The sequence below is a fragment of the Pelecanus crispus genome, chromosome 1 (genome assembly GCF_030463565.1).
Source record: "Pelecanus crispus isolate bPelCri1 chromosome 1, bPelCri1.pri, whole genome shotgun sequence".
In the NCBI taxonomy this organism is placed as follows: Eukaryota; Metazoa; Chordata; class Aves; order Pelecaniformes; family Pelecanidae; genus Pelecanus; species Pelecanus crispus.
The window spans coordinates 126362584-126379902 of record NC_134643.1 but is presented as its reverse complement, the minus strand read 5'-3'; the positions used below and the strand labels follow the sequence as shown (position 1 = coordinate 126379902).

The 17319-nt window shown below is 45.4% G+C and overlaps 2 protein-coding genes across 2 annotated transcripts in view; one reads left to right on the top strand and one right to left on the bottom strand.

The window, feature by feature from the left end:
• BACE2 (beta-secretase 2) overlaps window positions 1-14200 on the bottom strand; it is a 54336-nt gene extending 40136 nt beyond the window's left edge. The window contains exon 1 of the mRNA XM_075718588.1: window positions 13889-14200. Coding sequence (XP_075574703.1) covers window positions 13889-14200 — 312 coding nt within the window. The remainder of the gene's footprint in view (window positions 1-13888) is intronic.
• Window positions 1-17319, top strand: part of C2CD2 (C2 calcium dependent domain containing 2) — a 433467-nt gene that overhangs the window by 347379 nt on the left and 68769 nt on the right. The window lies entirely within an intron of this gene.

The following is a 17319-nucleotide window of genomic DNA, read 5'->3' as shown; positions in this document are numbered from 1 at the left end:
ATTTATTTGCTGTGTCTAAATTTATCATACAACACATCCATCCTATTCATGCTATATGAACATGCTTTGCTGTTGAACATGAGCTATTACTTGCTTATCTTAGAGCTGTGTGAATCGTAGCAATTTTGTCTCATTGCCTTTTCAGAAAAGATTAACCTTTTTTCCCCTCTTTTTTTTTTTCCCCAGATACAAATCCCTCTCCCATATCACACCCTACAGCTGACAAAGGATGTAGGTGTGTGAAGCAACCCTCTCCTTCACCTAAACCAGCTACAGCTGAAGTCATGCCCTTTTCTAGGCATTGGGTTTTAAGGAAAATCTGGACTAATTAGAGAAAGTTCAGTAACAACAATAATCTAGAGGTCTAGAAAAATCTCACCTGTAAATAACCACTGGAAGGCTTGGACTGGTTTGAGAAGACTGAGGAAAACTGTGATAGTCTTCTAACAGATGTATGGTTGCCACAGAGACCCCCTGGGAGCCACAGCTTCCAGAAAAAAAGGGATTGCATGTGAGCCAGCTAGTATCTTTATCAGCCTTTCCGAGTGTAGCCAGTAACGCACGTTAACATCAAGTAGACTGTTCGCTTTTACTAAATCAGTACGGCACCCAAGTGCTCAAAATTTGAGTGAGGAAAATCTATATGGTTTCTACATTTATACTAAACACGTTCTTGAATTGAAAGATTAATGAGTGTCTAGATAAATGGAAGATTAAAAAAAACCCGCAAACACACCCTGAAATTCAAGAACGAATGCAGGAGACATCAGCTATTTGCACTTAAGTAGGGACAGAGCTCTTGTTAAATCCAAGAGCATGTTTCCACCTGTTAGTAGGTGTATAGGAATTAAATCCATCAATTTTCTGCTAATTACAGTACAGCACTGATGAGACAAGGGAGACTGTAAGCCGAATACTACTGGGACCAACTCTCATGTCTAACTGCAAGACTCACAAGGAATCCCCGTGCCCACGCAGCCTTGGTTTAGAGACAGTCTACGTCTACACTCTGTGCTGCATCCAAATTAGTAAGCGTCTCATCCAGAGCTCACTCCTCCATCCCCAGAGAACACTGTGGCCAAAGGTGTTGAAGAGACGGCTCTTAATTCAATAATTCAACAGCTAAAAAGAAACTGAAGAAACACCCAAAGTCTGTCTCAACCACCAGCCTGACTCTCGGAGATACGCTTGTGAACACCATTACAGATTTCATAGTCACCTTCTCAACCTATACCTCTTTCTCGCTTTGAAACCATCAAGCGAGCACTGCTGGGCAGGATTTTGAACTCTTTGGAGCAATGGCCAGCCACATCAGATGGCTGCTCGTCCACAGAGCTATGGGCGCTGTTAGGAGGACCTGAGGAGAGGGACAGCTTCTAGCTGCGTAGTAAATAGGAGGGCAGTGGAGGTGGGCGAAGGGCTGCACAGCTGTATTTCACAATGCAGGGGCACACACACCACCGGCCAGCGAAAAAGGTTCGCTGCGAAAAAGGTACCCTTGCGCTTAACCACAGCCTGTCTCGCTTCATTCCTGAAGAAAACCAGTCAAATTTTTTCAGTTGACCTGAAGCTAAACTTTCTCTGTAAAAAAAGACAACCACCTCACTGAAAAACAACAAACCATCCACCTCAAGTGGCTTAGGTTAAACATCTGCCACGTCTCTTCTGTTTACCATACTACTTCGGGCATGATACTTCTAAAAAAACATAGTCTTATGTCAAACAATTTTAGAGGGTTTATTTTAGGGGAAGAAAAAAAAAAAAAAAGAGGAGAAAGGGACTCATCATGCTAATACACTACCTTTCAGAACATGATATCGAAGGAGGGCTTTTTGCTTGGGTTTTTTTTTTTTTTAAAGGAAATGAAATCAGTAAGCCTACATTATTGTATTATACCCAGTGAATGATTACAGTTAGAAGCTGCATACAGTTCAGAATTTCAATTTTCTGAGGCTTTTGCTCTCCAAAATTAGCTTCCAATTTATTTTGTCAGGTCACCCTTTTCTTTACCTCTGTTGTTCATTAGACTCAGAGAAACTGCTGCCTGGAAAAAAAAAAGGAGGGGGGGGCATTTTTAATTCTTCTCTATCTAGCCTCAGAAGTCCTACACTATAAAAAAGAAGTTTGCTTTGAAACTAAAGCAACAACCCTCCAACTGTAGCATCTGTAAGACTGAAACAGTTTTACATATTTGCACAGAGCCAAGCTATACTAAGTAAACTCAAGAAGGTTTGAACTGACTAATCTTTAAACCTTCCTCATGCTGTACAAGCTTCTACACCACGAGTCACTGCCCATGTTTACTGTGCCATCTGGAAATAACAGAATTAATCAAGGGCCACGTCCCAAACTTCAACACAGCCTATGAAGCCCATTCCTAATGCTCTTGAGCGTAGGCTAGGGGGTACCTCTAACCTCACCAGCTCTGTTGTTTTTTTAAAATCTCCCTTTTGTCAAAGATACCACAGTACCCTTGCCCTTCAGTAGTGGGCAGAAGCCTTTCAGCAGAGATTCAGTCCCGCTCCTGTATTTCTACTTCCATTAAAAGGTCTCTCCCTTGCACCAAAGATCTGAACTTCAATCTTAAATTTAAATAAACACCTGGATTTCAAATTGCAGATACGAAACCAAGTGCCAAAGCTGCTCCTGCAATAGGAAGGAACAGGAAGCTTTTAAGGCAGCGATTAACTTTGAAAAAGGCTACATTTTGGACACAGGTAGGAAGAAAAGGAAGTTTGCAGGACAGCAGTGAGAAAAATCAGCCTTTTGAGAAGGCGGTATGCCAGGTCTGATCTCTTCCCTCTCCTCCCCCATCAAGTTGTTCTCGTAGCGACATGATTCTTTTCAGGTTTTCCTCCCCCCGCTCTGTCAAGATGTTAGTTTTGGAGATGGGTGTTTGTTAGCAAAGGTTTTTCAAAGCCTGAAGAGCTGCAAGAAGCAGAGGTGAAGGCAGGACACTCCTGACACATCAGGTCTATCCGTTCTCCCCGGAACAGGCTGTTCCCAGCGGTGCTGCCGTACCCACACAGTGGGGCCGCTCATTATAACATCCTTCTAGCCGCACTTACTGCCTGCTTTCAGGAAGGGCTTGCATATGGTTTTTTAGTGCTTTTCTTCAAGAAGGACACTGAATGCTTATATGATATTTTCCAGCTGTTCCCCTAAACCACCATAACAAACCAAAGTGGATAAGCATCACTTTTCTTAGGTTTTCTCTATCCATACACTGCAACGGTGAAATGACCAACCTTCCCATAACATGAAAGCCAATGGGCATGATCACATGGGAACCCCCACCTTGCTGCTTAAGTCAAGTTCATGGCTGTGAAAGCAGCCTCTCCCTCCTGGAGGCCAGGAAACTACTGACAGTCCCACGTTCACGCACTACGATCCCTGGGTTAGCCAAGACTGTTGGACATGGAGAGGTAAATAAATTAGCACACACCTTGGAAAACCAACTATGAACTCGCTGTACTTCAAGGCATGACCTCAGCTATAAAAATGCCACAGCTCGTTCTTCAGGACTGGACTTGCAGCACTGCCAGATTTTGTTTAACATATGAGAGCTGCTACAGTATTTCATATTGCCAAACTGGGATGTTTCATCATGGGGAGCTGAAAAGACTGGTCCCTGCATTTAGCCATCCTTTAACTCCCTTGAACTACCTCTTCCCCACCTTACCATAGCAGCTCCCACCTCCATTCCTCCCTTGCTGCCCAGAAACAGCCACGATCACAGGGACACGACTGGATCCACTGCTGCAGACAAAGGGAGAGAGGGAAGAGATTGGCGGGGGGGAGCAAGTCTAGCTACGTCAAGCATAAGGACTGGAATTTGGTTATTCTGCTTGTATTCCCTGCTAGAAAAGCCGTGCCACATCTCTGGGGAAAGGCTTAGGGTCAGGCAGCTGCCCGCTGGTCCGTGCCGCCTTAAGCAGCCACAGGAATGCACGCAGGCGGCCCCAGGTCTCGGAGCACAAACAAGGTGATGCAACCCCAGTGTTTTTATTTCCCTGGTAATTAATAAAGGGAATACAACAGACAGAAGGCTATTGCTCCCCATTCCACCCGACCTATTTAGGATATTACCAAAGAACGGAATTTGATTGTCATCATGGGTATTTCTTGGAATTATACAGGGGAGTTCAAAGGCACACACAGAAAGCAGCTTTCAGTTCCATAATACCAGGAAGGACTATTTGATCGGGGGAAGAAAAAAAAAGAAAAACAAAAAAAGCTGTTACGCAATGTCACAATAATGTGTTTGATTTATTAAAAATAAGAACAATCTTTTTTATTCATATTTTTATTCTAACATTTTTACTTAAAAACTTGGTAGGGCAATTTAAAAGGCAGATTTGATTCTCAAGTGAAATAAGATACGATTTTTTAAAAATTCTTTTTTTGAAAAGCAGCACTGTTCCTCCCCCTGCTATTGGACTCATTTATTTCTCTCTTTCCTTCTCAAACATGCACACTTTACTCTTTACCCTGGCTAATACTGTAGAGGCAGCAGCTCTGGGAAATGAACTAGCTTCGCCTGTGGCTCACACATCATTACAATTGTTAACCAAGTTCCACTATAAAAATCTTTATTACACAGGAGAACACAGAGGCGTGCAGGAACACAGCTTTATTTCCAGATACCAGGTTGAGTTTGTAGAGCAGAAAGTTAGAAGACTTTTTTATGCTCTCAAGTTGATGCAGTCTGCTACTGTGCACTGCAACATCACACAGAAGACAGCTTCCCACTACCCATTCCTCCAAATATCAACCTGTGTGTAGGAGTAAGCTATCTTCTACTTTGGTCAGGGGTTACAACCCATCATGTGATGATGGTCCTACAGCAGCCCAGGGGTCCAACATTTTACGCACCACGAGGAAGGCAGCAAAGTGCAGCCACGTTGCTGCCTATATGCTGGAGGTGATGGTGCTCAGGCTGCTGAGATTGTGGAAGTTCACACATCAGCAACAGCTAATGTTGTCATGCACACCTGCTGTGCAGAAAGTTTCCAAACCTGAACAGAAGTGCACAGGTAGCATCACTAGTATTTGGTCACTTGCCAAGAAAAGGTTAACCTGAAGGCTCAGCAAGTGCAAATGAAAGTTAACTTCAGCTGGAACATGTAACACATGCCAGCATTCATGACTACAGCTGCTGAGAAATTTTCTGAATTTTTTTTTCCTTCCCATACATTATGTATCTCAGCAGTCCAAATGCAAAAATCTGGCACTTGGATCATGCAAAATGTTTGTGTTATTCCCTGAAGGACTTTGCATCCGTGAAGTAATGAGAAGATTATTCTATGACAGATAAACTCAAGCACTGTGACTGCATCAGATGTTATCTTGCTACAGCACTTCTCAGACTTTTTCAAAGTGTGACCACCTTTGGACTCCCCTGTCTTATTCTCAACCTGAGAGTCACCAAGAAGAAAAATGAATGAATTAAATAAAAATCTCTTTAGTCACAGAAAAACATCAGCAGGATTGATGAATCATTTTCTGACATGCCTCACATTTCACTCTTACCCGTTGCAGACATCTACTAGACAGCACAGTGAATGAAAGCATAGGTCTTTCCATACCATGCTTAAGCAGCATGGTAATATTGTCCTGAAGACCTTCCAAATTGGCATAGCATGCTCTGTCTTGAAAAGATGCTACAACTGTTAATTTCTTATGTCAGAAACACTGACAGTCAAGGTTTCTGTATCAACAGGTATCACAACGGAATTTCAGGAGTAAAGTTTCCAAGTAGGTACAAAAAAAATGAAAAAACCCCTCCCTCAAGATTTCACAAAGTCACAATTTCAGAGATAGATCTGAAGACTGCACTTGAAATAGACACCCTAGTATATTATTTTTTATGCCAAAACTATTGCTGCCAAAGGCAATCTTCAAAATTTACCTTCTGCTGGCCTGGTGTATTTTTTTTCTTCCCTAATACCACAATAAAATTTTCAACGGGGGGGCACGCAGGACCCAACCTTCCATACGATGGCTTAGCAGGTAAGCCTTTTGTTTCTGTAGAAGCCCCAAATGGCTGATCTCCTCTTGTACGAAGCTTCCCATTGCAGCAAAGTAAGAAACAGAGCAAGCCTGGGTAGGAGAGAAAATTCGCACATCTGGCTTCGATGTCAGCCTGAGCATGAGCCCCAGCACCGCGGTGGGCTCCGAGGCGCTCGTCTATGGACCACTCTTGCAGGCAGATCCACAAACAAATAACAAGGAATTATCTGAGAGATGGCCACCAAAAGGAGCCAATTACTTTTTCCCTGTCAAATGGCGGGAGTTGGCCTTTAATGCCACAAGGCTTACACTCCTTCCCTCCCTCAAGTGGAGAGGTGACTCTCAGTTCTTGAGTTGTCATTTTTTTCTTTAAAAAAAAAGATCTAATGGGGAAAAGTAGTGCTATCAAGCAGTTTTACATCCCAAGGAATGGATTCATTTGTGTCTTTAAGGAGGAGAAGCTTACCAAGTGTTACTGCAGTGTTAATATCTTTCCTCTTTTAAAATAAAACTGGACTAGCAAGGACTTTGAGACAAACGTTTTCCCTAAACACATGCAGTCTAGCTTAACAGCAGTTTTTGCTAGTAAGTAGCTACAAAAATAAACCAACCATAAAGCTAAATAAAATCAACTAATTTTAGTACTCACAAGCTGAGCAAAGAGGACAAAATCTACAAGTTATTTTTCACAATTTCAAATTATTAGTGAGCAGTGGTGAGGGGAAAAAAGGATTGTAGAGCGCTATTACGGTATTAACAGATTCCCTTCAAAAGGGCCTTTTAATTACGACACGTTAATTGTTTTCAGTGAATTGTAATTTTCACTCGAATAACATTTTTCCTATCTAGCTTACTTTCCTCAAATTCCCTCTCTGCCGTACCACACAGGTTGCCTCTATTCAAGGAGGCCTCTTACAAAGCCAAAACCAAGCTCTAGAACATCTGTCCCCTGCTGCCCTCCCTGTAAAACACTCTTAGGAAAGACAGCGAGAGCAGAAGGAGAGACAGGCAAAAGGAAGAACAAGTGAACAACTCTGCTGGAGGAGAGAGAAGGTGGGAAAAGAGTATTATTTTATCAACCTTTGGCAAAAGAGGGAGCAGACGATGACTCTGGCCCAAGGCTTTCTGAAGACACGAGAGCTGACTTTGCTACATGACTGCCCTCGGACAAGCGTGGCCAAGAGCCCATCGGACAGCCACGCCTGGAGGAAGCCAGCCAAAAGGGCTGGGTATGTGGGCAGTAGCAGGTTCAGCAGCCAAACTTTCATCCCATAAACTCCCAAAGAAGTTTATCAAGTTCCTCAGCAAGGCTCTTGTGCAGTTCTGGGCTGCTGCAGCCTTTCCTGCACAGAGCATGCAGCCGCTGCCGCAACAAACCCAAAACACACGGTTGATGCAGACGTGCTCGAGCTACCCTCAGGTGCTGCCAGCAGTAACGGAGCTCTCTGCATGTTGCAGAGCCACCTGGAAAAGCACAGTAGATCGCTTGTGCGGAGGCCCCTGTTGTCACAACTAGACTGTTACCAACCCAAGTTAGCTGGTTTCTACTAGCTCGGTTCTTGAATGCTGCAATGCAATCACACGCATGGCTGCAATGTAGGCATATGCAGAGAAGAGGAGACAGATAGTCAGTTAACTTGTTATTTTAAAACTAAGGGAGTTCATGTGCAAAAAATTGCAAATAAAATCTATTTTAGTCCTGGGCTATTTCAAGTGCTTTGAAGGACACTGAGATAACAGATACACATTCAAATGTAAAACTTCTGATTTTAACAGCAGTCTGATATCTGTAGAACATGTACTGCGTTTGCTTCGAGAGCTCAGATCTACATAGCAAAACAAGGCTGAAAAGCAGCAAGACATATGACAGTCCCATCAACGGCAGGAAAAAACACTTCCTTTTTCTGAGGCAGTTGAGTGCTGCCTCCTTTACTTTGAAGATCTGATCTCAAGTCCTAATCTGGGCAGAAGCAACAAGTTCCTTCACTTATTTACACAAATTATGATTAAATCTGTATTTTACAGCCAGTAAGAAAAGAGAGAGAGGTATGTCTGATTCATACTGGACATGCACATATGCAAGGTATGCCATTGTATCAGCTTCCTTTTTCAAATGTAGCTATACTTGACAACAACCAGGTAACATTTCAGGTCAGACTCACTTCACCTACAATAAGTGAGAAATTTTCAAAGATAATAAAATGTGGAGGCAATGTAATAGCTAATGTGTCCTCACCGACTCAAAGTCATAAGTGCCCTTCACGAAAACAAAGACCCCTGCAGGGTGCAGTAGTTTTTAAATCTGTCTTGTCAGACACTATCCCTAGAGCTCACAGCCCTCTGGTTAGAGGGGGGGAAAAAGAGGGAAAAAAAAAAAAAACAACCCCAAAAAACCCAACAAGAAAAAAATATTCCTTCCTTAGTAATCCCAAACATCCAAACATATGGGAATTTTACATGGGTTTTTTTTTGGTCCACTGGTTTGTTTTCATCTCGTTTCTACTCCAAATCCCAACTAAATGACTCCTTAATAACAGGCAAAATAGTGATTTGCTCACCCTCTACTTTCCTCTTTCCAAATTTAACTGAGGCTTTTGCCTTGATAGGGAATGAAATGCAAGGAGCAGTAAAAAGCGTGAACCTGACACCTGTTGCCACCACCACCCCTGTTCCTCAAAACAGATCTGCCCGGACCCACCAGGATCTGAATGCACAATTGCTACGATTGGTGACCCTGGATAATAAACCTTCCACCATTTCTCTGAAGGAGAGAAAGCACCTTTAAAGGAGCAGTTTAGTGGGGCTCTAATCCAACTGACCCTGGGAGAGGAGAACATCCTGAGGAATGACCACGATGAGCCTCTTCCATTCAGTGTCACTCTGCGCATAGACATCACAGGCCATTGCAGCCCACTTACAAACAGCAAGGCAAAGCCTTGCTACAAAACACTAACTCTGCTATACTCTACTCAGGGCAACAGCATTGTAATTAATACTCATGTTTTGGGTTATTTTTATAGTACAGGCTCCAGTACCTCCATGCAGTCCCTTTTGCGAGGGCTAATTTTGTATGGAAGGAGGTGCCAAAATGCTAATTTGTAAAAGCAGGCACCTTTCTGTCAACCCAAACCTGGTATGCTTCTTTGCTTTGTCTTTGGTCAAAAATCCATTACCCTTCACCGCACCACAGTATGTCACTATATGAGTCCCATCTTATGACTTTCAGGTCCTTCTCCATTTTATTTTGCAGGCATCCAACAACCACCACCAAAATCTACCCAACTCATCATTTAACAACAGGAATATTTTGCATTTCAGTAGTATTTCCATTAGAGGGATCTGCAGGGATTTTGACGCTGCCACCTCAAAATACTCCAATGTACCACAGCACTTGTCTTTGTTCCTCAACCCATTCTTTTTTCAGCTTTCATAAAGAGCTCAAAAATAAACATGAGACACCCATGTAATTATTAAAAAAAAAAAAAAGAAAGAAAGAAAGAAAGAGAGACTTGAGTTGGAGCTTGCTTTCTGGTATTTGAACCTGGAAAGATCAGATTTTCAAAACTTCTTGTATCTCGAAAGATGGCAAACCCCTTTTCAGCAACAACAAGAAAGCAGAGCTTAGCTTCTTAGGGAATGGTACAGCTCCAGAAATCAGGCCCTTATCACCTAATATAGCAAGACTACTGAAGCGATGAAATTACAAGAGCAGTTGAATCTTTCCTCACAATCTTCATTCCTTCCAACATTCAGAAAATAAGAGCTATCAACAATTAAGGAAGAATGGCTGCATGTTCAGAACTTGCTAATGTGTGCGTTCATTACCTTCAAAACACCGAGCTATAAATTGTAATTGTAAAAGTCCATGACACCCTTGAGGTGTTTAATACATATCCTCCTCTATCCTTCTTTTCTTTGATAGCTGGAAGAAACTGAAGAAAAGATAACCTCCCACCAAATACGTGGAAATTGGAGTTTGTGTTTCGCAGTGAAGGCCGTTAGACCCAACATTCACATTGACCTTAAAACTTTGGAGCAAGTTTACAGGACAGGTTTTTGCTCACCCCCTGCACAGAACAAACTGTCATTGGGAAAAAACAATAGACAAAACCTCTTCATGTATAGAGTGAAAAATTGACACTGAAATTTCAAAAAGGAGCCGTGGCATTCAGAACACAAGTCAGATCCTATTGTGGTTTCGATACCCGCTAATCAGACCACAGCTACGTGACTCTCAGCTCTCAGGAGGCACATGCCTGGCCTCTCTTCACAATGAAGTTGCAGGAATAACATTTACCTGGTCTCAATAAAAACACAGTTTGGAAATGCAGTGAGACCGGCAGGACTACCACTACCTCATACAGTGAAGAGCAGCACAAGAGGCAAGATGAGGCAACAGTACTTTCTTTGCAAACATTTCATGCAGTCCAGATGGACTTGAAGAAAGCTGTGAAGAACATGGGGTGCTTTACGAGTTTGACTATTCTGCTGGTCAAAAGCTCGTAGGAGAAACAAAATTAATATGAAGACAACTGCAGTGAAGGTAGTGGAAAAACCCTAAAGGATCTTTGATTCAATTCCTCACAGTGCTTATAATCTCAGGGCAGGCAAAATAATAAAAGATAGAGCAAAGGAATTCCATCAGATTATTTAAAGAAATAAGCAGTAAGAACAGTGCACACAATTCATATTGGGCTCTTGCCACCTCTTATTTAAATCTGGCATTGGAAGAAGTGCACCTATACAGGCAGGTGTAAAGCACGTAATCCATCAGAAGTAGGACACATAATGATACATCCATGAAATAAGAGACAAATATATCACACTCTTCAATACAACAGACCTTCTTTTTCACCTTTGACATAATTCTTAAGTAGATCTGCATGTGAATGAATGAGAATTAATGGGGGTAATGACAGTTGACACCGAGCTGGTAGCTAGTCTGGAGATCTGATGCAATTAGGAAGGATATTGTATTATAAAACTGGAAATGATCAGAAACACTTTGGCTGCAAACACTTTGCAAAACTGGATCGACTGCACTGAAGTTTCCTCTCTGGAAAATAAAATAAATTTGACTTCACAAAGCTGCTCTATTTTTATATCGTCAGAACAAGTATTTCAGAACTGCCATTGCGAAACTCAGTTCTGTGCTGTGTGTATCTGCTATATGACAAACCAGAATTGGAACGAAAGCCAAACAGTGTGCCTTAAATGACCTGAAAAATGAAATTCTTTCATAGTAGCTCCCTTCCAAGAACAGAAATTAAAAAAGGAAAATTTCTAAAAATGCAATTGAGCAGTAAAGCAAGCTCAGTAGTGCTGAAGCCTTTCACAAATGCTCATTGCCCATACTGGCACAACAGTAGCTTTCAACACTTAAGGCACACGCTTTCAAAGTTGCCAGGCACCAACGCTATCGTAACCGTGCCATTAAGTCTTGTGCCTCTTATAACAACCTGCTGTTTGGTCTTGGGCCACTACTGCCTTGTTTGCATTTACCCCATCCCCTCTCTCCGACACCATCTGGAGCAGCAGCTCTGCCATCCACCTTTCTGCTCTGACAGCGCAGAAGCAAAGCCATGCTGCTCTGCAGCTTTTCTTCATTGCCAGGATCCTTCTTCCTCCTTGGCAAAATGGCAGGACAGCATTACCCCGCTGCGTGGGCTCGGCAGTCCTGGGAGAGGCCTGGGTGAGGAATGAGTTAGCTTGGAGGAAGGTCCCATGCCAGAGGGGTGCAAGAGTAAAGGAAGGTGTCCAAGCATCACCTTATACTGCAGCTTCTAACATGAGGCAAAGTCAGGTTTGGGAGGAGCATTTAAATCAGTAAGAGACATCTCTCCTTTTCTATCTGATCATGGCCTACTCTGACTCCAGCGACTACTTGCCCAAGGAGTTTAACATGATCCCAACGCTTGGCAGTATCAAGATACTTGCTTTTGGTATCAGCACTGGGAAGGATTCAAGTAGCACTAGCCTGTAGCAGCCTTGCAGCTTTATACTATTCATTGCAAAGCAGAAAAACAAGTACATTTGTGATCTTTAAGTCTTCCAGTTTCAGGCAGGGAATGAGATAACAAATTCGACTCCATCAAAAGTAGAGAATAAATTTTAACTGCACTCTACTGAGTCACTTACACGCCAAGATCTGATTTTGGAAACACCAGCGCATTTATAACCTTACTTACAACCTCGGTGGGCCTACTTGTGAATAAAACTTCACATGTGCTGAACACCAGTGGCGATCTTTTAAATAATTAACTTTGCAAGAACTCAGAACTAGTTCAAAATAGTAAAAGCTTTGCAACCAGATTCAGAGCTTCTTTTCAGATGGGAAAAAAAAAATCACTGAGGCAAGTTTATCTGAAACCTTACATCACATGTAATACAAGTAATACTAGCTGTTAAGCGTAAATGAAGCCTCCAGGTGCATGGAGGGCAGCTACATTTCTCCCTCTTAGACCTCCAGTCACATTATCAAAAGCCTGTCATATTTTTCCTTCTCCGTTTCTTCCAATTTCAGAATCCCCCTAGACTTGTAACGAGATGCTATGCTTGACAGTCACTTATTCTACCTAAAATTATTTTTTTAATTTAAGACATACTGAATTGGGATTATTAGTCCAATCAAATCCGGTATCTTGATTCTGGCAGAAACCAGTATTGAACGTTCCCTGGAGTAATGAAGCACACACAACTTCACAGTAATAGAACTAGTCAAATATGCAGTGCACAACACAGAGGAAAAATTATTTCACGGCCTCTGTGGCTATCGGGCCACACCTTGATACATCAGACCTAGTTCGCTTTTTTTTTTCCTTTAAAAAGTCATTTATTGATCATAAAGCAACACCGCGCTCTCTCAATACATATATTATTCCTAACGTCATACATTTCAATTAGGGTGACCATGTGGCCAATCCTCTTACATTCAAAGTGCAAAAAAGAAAGAGCTCACCGAAGTCCAAAAATATAGCAACGGCTGAACGCTCCCTGTTGGCTAGGCATTTTGGCATTCATCGGCCTTTTATTACAGAGAGGCTCTAAAGCAGAAGAATAAGGATTTTTTTGTGTACACTGGGAACGCAAGGACCTAAACTGCCGAAGCAAACGCGAAGTTCTGAGGGAAGGCCCCGAGGGCTTTCAGGAAATTAATCCCCACTCAGCTGACGAGTCACCCCCACCCGCAGCACAGCACCGCTCCTCCCGGGATCTCATGACACAGATGAAAGAGCAACTACATTGCAGAAAAACTTAAGCAATGCTGGCGAAGGCAGACGGGGGACATTCAAGGAAACACGGTCTATTGGAAAACGATATTCCAAACGCGCACGTTCTTTGTGTTATTAATGAGTAACACATGAATTCCCGAAAGACGGGGCTGGTTTTGCCGAGCCATCACTTAGTTTAGCAGGCAGATTTCGAGTGATTCTCTCCGGAGGCACCGGGAAGAACTATCAAAGCACCCAATCACAATGCAAAGCAGCTTTAAAGAAGCAAAAGAATAAATTAAAAAAAAAAAACCAAACCAAACAAAAACCACCCTTTGACTCTAAACCTCAGTCATTTCGACTGCCGGAACGACTCGCTTCGAATCAAAACGCCATGAGACAGCCTAAAACCGGGGACCAGCTCCCCAGGATTTCCCGAGCGGCAGCCCTTGGCCTCCCGCCGAAACTCGTTCACCCGCGCCGAGCACCGGCACCCTCTTTCGGGAGGGGGCGGGGGGTGGGGGGGGGAGGCGGAGCACTGAGCACCGGGACAAAGTTGCGTTTGGGCTGGGGGGGGGCGGCAGACTCCCGCCCACCGAGGAGAAGTTTGTGTGTCGTGCCCCCCTCCCCCCCCCCCAAGCCCGCAGCCCCCGGCCCGCTCCTACCGCCTGCGGCGGGGTCCCGATCAGCATCTCCAGGTAGTAGCCGCGGCCGGAGTCCCCCTGCAGATTCTCCACCATGGCTAAAAAGTTGAGGGTGCCTCCGGGATCCGAGGCCAAGGCCAAGCCGTCCGCGCCACCGAGGGGATCCTGCTGCCGGCTGCCGCTCCCCGGCCTCAACACCACCGGGGCGGGCGGCGACCCGCCGGGGGCGGCCGGGTGGGACACCCGGAGCGGGAGGGAGAAGAGAGCCCGGCAGAGCCCCGCGGTACCGGCCAGGAGGAGCAGGAGGCCCGGAGCCGCCAGCAGCGTCCCCATCCCGGCGGCAGCGCGGGGGCCGGGGGCCGCTTCCCAACTGCAGCGGCTCCGGCCGGAGGCAGCGGCCGCCTGGCTGCCAGATTGGAGCAGCCGGGGGGAGGAGGAGGAGGAGGAGGAGGAGGAAGAAGAAGGGAGCGGCTTCCCCACGCCCCGGCTTCATCTCTCCCTCCCCCGAACCGAGCTCCTCCTCGCCTTGCTCCCGCACGGCCCCCGGGCAGCCGGAGCGGCCGGCCGGCCGCTCCGGCTGCCCGGGGGCCGTGCGGGAAAGTTGCTCCAGCCCGACGCCCGGGGGAGAAACTTCCCGGCTCGGCTCAGCCCAGCCCGCAGCCCCGTTAACGGAGCGTGATGGCACGGTGGGGAGAAAAGTTTCCAAAAGCCTTAGAGGGAGAGCGGGAGTCCGCGCCGGGGGAGGCGGCGGGGGCGACCGGGGCTCCGGTCCCCTCCCGGTGTGGCGCTGGCTCGACCCTCATCGCCGGCGGGAGCCTGGGCAGGGGGTGGAGGAGGAGGATGGTAGTGATGATGATGATGGTGAAGAGGAGGAGGTGGGGGTGCCGGTCTCAGGACCCCGCGGGAGCCTGGGCAGGGGGTGGAGGAGAAGGATGATAGTGATGATGATGATGGTGAAGAGGAGGAGGTGGGGGTGCCGGTCTCAGGACCCCGCGGGAGCCTGGGCGCAGGGTGGAGGAGGAGGATGATAGTGATGGTGATGATGGTGAAGAGGAGGAGGTGGGGGTGCCGGTCTCAGGACCCCGCGGGAGCCTGGGCAGGGGGTGGAGGAGGAGGATGGTAGTGGTGATGATGATGATGGTGAAGAGGAGGAGGTGGGATTGCGGAGCCGCTCGGAGGTGCGGGTGCGTCTCCCACACGGGTGTGCGTGGCAGCGTGTGCCTGTGGTGCGGGTGACAGCAGCCACGCTTCACAGCGGCGGTGTCTGGTGTGAGGAGCGGGCGTGTGTGCGCGTGTGTTGAAATTCATCTGCTGTACTATTAAGAGTGAGGCATGAAAGACGGGCGCTTGTGAGAAAGCCTGCGAGGCTTTCAATGTCTTCATCTTGCACGGGACTGTTAACAGCGGTCAAATGCGGCCTTTCGAAAGATGGGAACGCTTAGGATGGAATTAGTCTCTACACCTCTGGAGTAATGATAATGCCAAATAGATCATTGGATAGAGCAGATAGCCCAAAAGCCTTGAAAAAGAACACTGGGCAAGTCTAAGCAGAGTCACTTTGTGTTTGTTTCTGACCCTTTCCCCCCATCCTCTGTTAGCAGATAAAGTTGAAAAATACCCAGCCTAAGGCATGCACACTCTCAGTATCCCCTGACCAATTTGCTGACCTCGGCGACCACCTGGTCTGTCCTTGTGTGTAAATCTGCTCCAAGCTGCATGGACTGAGATCCCGCCCCTGCCACAGTAAACAGCAAGGGCTCCCTCCCTCCCTTCCTTGAGAGGGAATAATCATCTGCAAAATTTCCAAGTGTTTCACAGGTATTAAATGAAGTTTCACTAGGAGGTAGACAGAAGTAGCGCTCATTCCCAGGAAGGCTGAGGAAACTATTTGCTGGAAGGGTACGCAGGTGAGGCTGTTATTCGTAGCCATTGCCAGAGTTGCTTGCAGAGGATAATCCTTAAAAATAAAATTGGAGTCCACCTGCCCTTGCTGAAGGAAAAAAGGTGTTTTCACTTTTTTCACTGATGTTTTCAGTGCTCCGGCTCTCTGTCACTTAAAATCCGGAGCCCTTGCTCTCACTTTGTAGCTCCTCCCTTAGATCAGTTCAGTGCCTCTGGTGCAGTTGAGCGCTTTCCCCTGCATCCACAGCAGAAGGTGGATGTGGTCCCTGTCCCTGCTGCCCACAGAGCTCTCGGCGGGAGGAGGAAAGCACGGTAGTGCTCTTTGCTGCAGCTGGGGAGGTGGGAGGCCTGCAAGGGGCTTGGCCTGGCTGGGCACAGGGCACAGACAAAGCTTGCGCTCAGGAGGTTATTTTCCTTGTGGGAAACTACACATTTTAGTATAAGGTGAAATTGTGCAAACTTCCCCCGCTGCAGGAAGCTTTCTATTTGCCCGACAAGTAGGCATGTGAAATATCGCAGTCCCGGTATGTCTAGTCTCACCTGCTCGAGACAGAGCTGGAAAATGCTGCTCTAGGCTGATAGCAGCTGAACACCTGCGGGAGTGGCAGCGTGGCTCACACAAAGAGGTTATCTCCAGGGTGCTACGGTAATGGCTTTTTCTGATGTGGCTGGGATAGTGACAGGTTATACTGTAAGGCCTGTCTCATCAGAGCTGAAGCTGAAGGGGAATTAAAACGCTTAGGGCTCTTCATGGGTGAGCTGAAAACTGGAGAAATGCTCCTGCCCCTTTGAAAAAGGAAATGTGAAAAGTAATCAGGAGTATAATTGAACACCCCCTCAGAGTGGTAGGGATGTATTTATAACAGTCAGCAGCTATATACATTTTGTTTTAATTCTTTTACAGTACAGTAAGTCTTCCCCCTTGCCACTGTTGCTAAGATACGTTACCATACTTCTGGGTAAAGCAATCCCAGTCAAAAGAAGTGTATAGTTTTCAAAGTATAGAAGATACAGCATAGCCTTCAAGTGTTCAAGAGGAAAACTTGTCTTTTTTTCATACTGTTTGTTAAAAGTTCTTCTTGTCCTGTTTTCCACAGACCTAGATAAGTCTCGTAGTAAATGCACATCAGACAGCGGCTGCATATGAAATGCCGTATACGTAACCTTTCTGTCCACCCATCGCATCATTGCAGCAGGGCTCGTGTTCATGCAATAGTGTGTTGTGAGGTTTCCGCCTTGCCTCGTCTGCTCCTTTATTTACCTGAGTCTCTGATAAGGCTTAGACTGTGCCATGTGCAGGTGAGTCGTCCTAATGCATTTATGAACAATGGCAGGAGTGGGCCTTAAAAAACCAATGTAAACAACTGCTTTTGAAAAAAGACATTATAAAGTCCTCCCAGAGAGCTGAACATAACTACATCCAAAACGTTCCTCAGAGGGGAAATCATCTGTATGCAATGAATGCCACTACAGTCAATATGCACATTTATTTCTTTTTGTATCACATACAGAAAATAAATGAAACGCTAGAAAGAGACACAAGTTTAAGT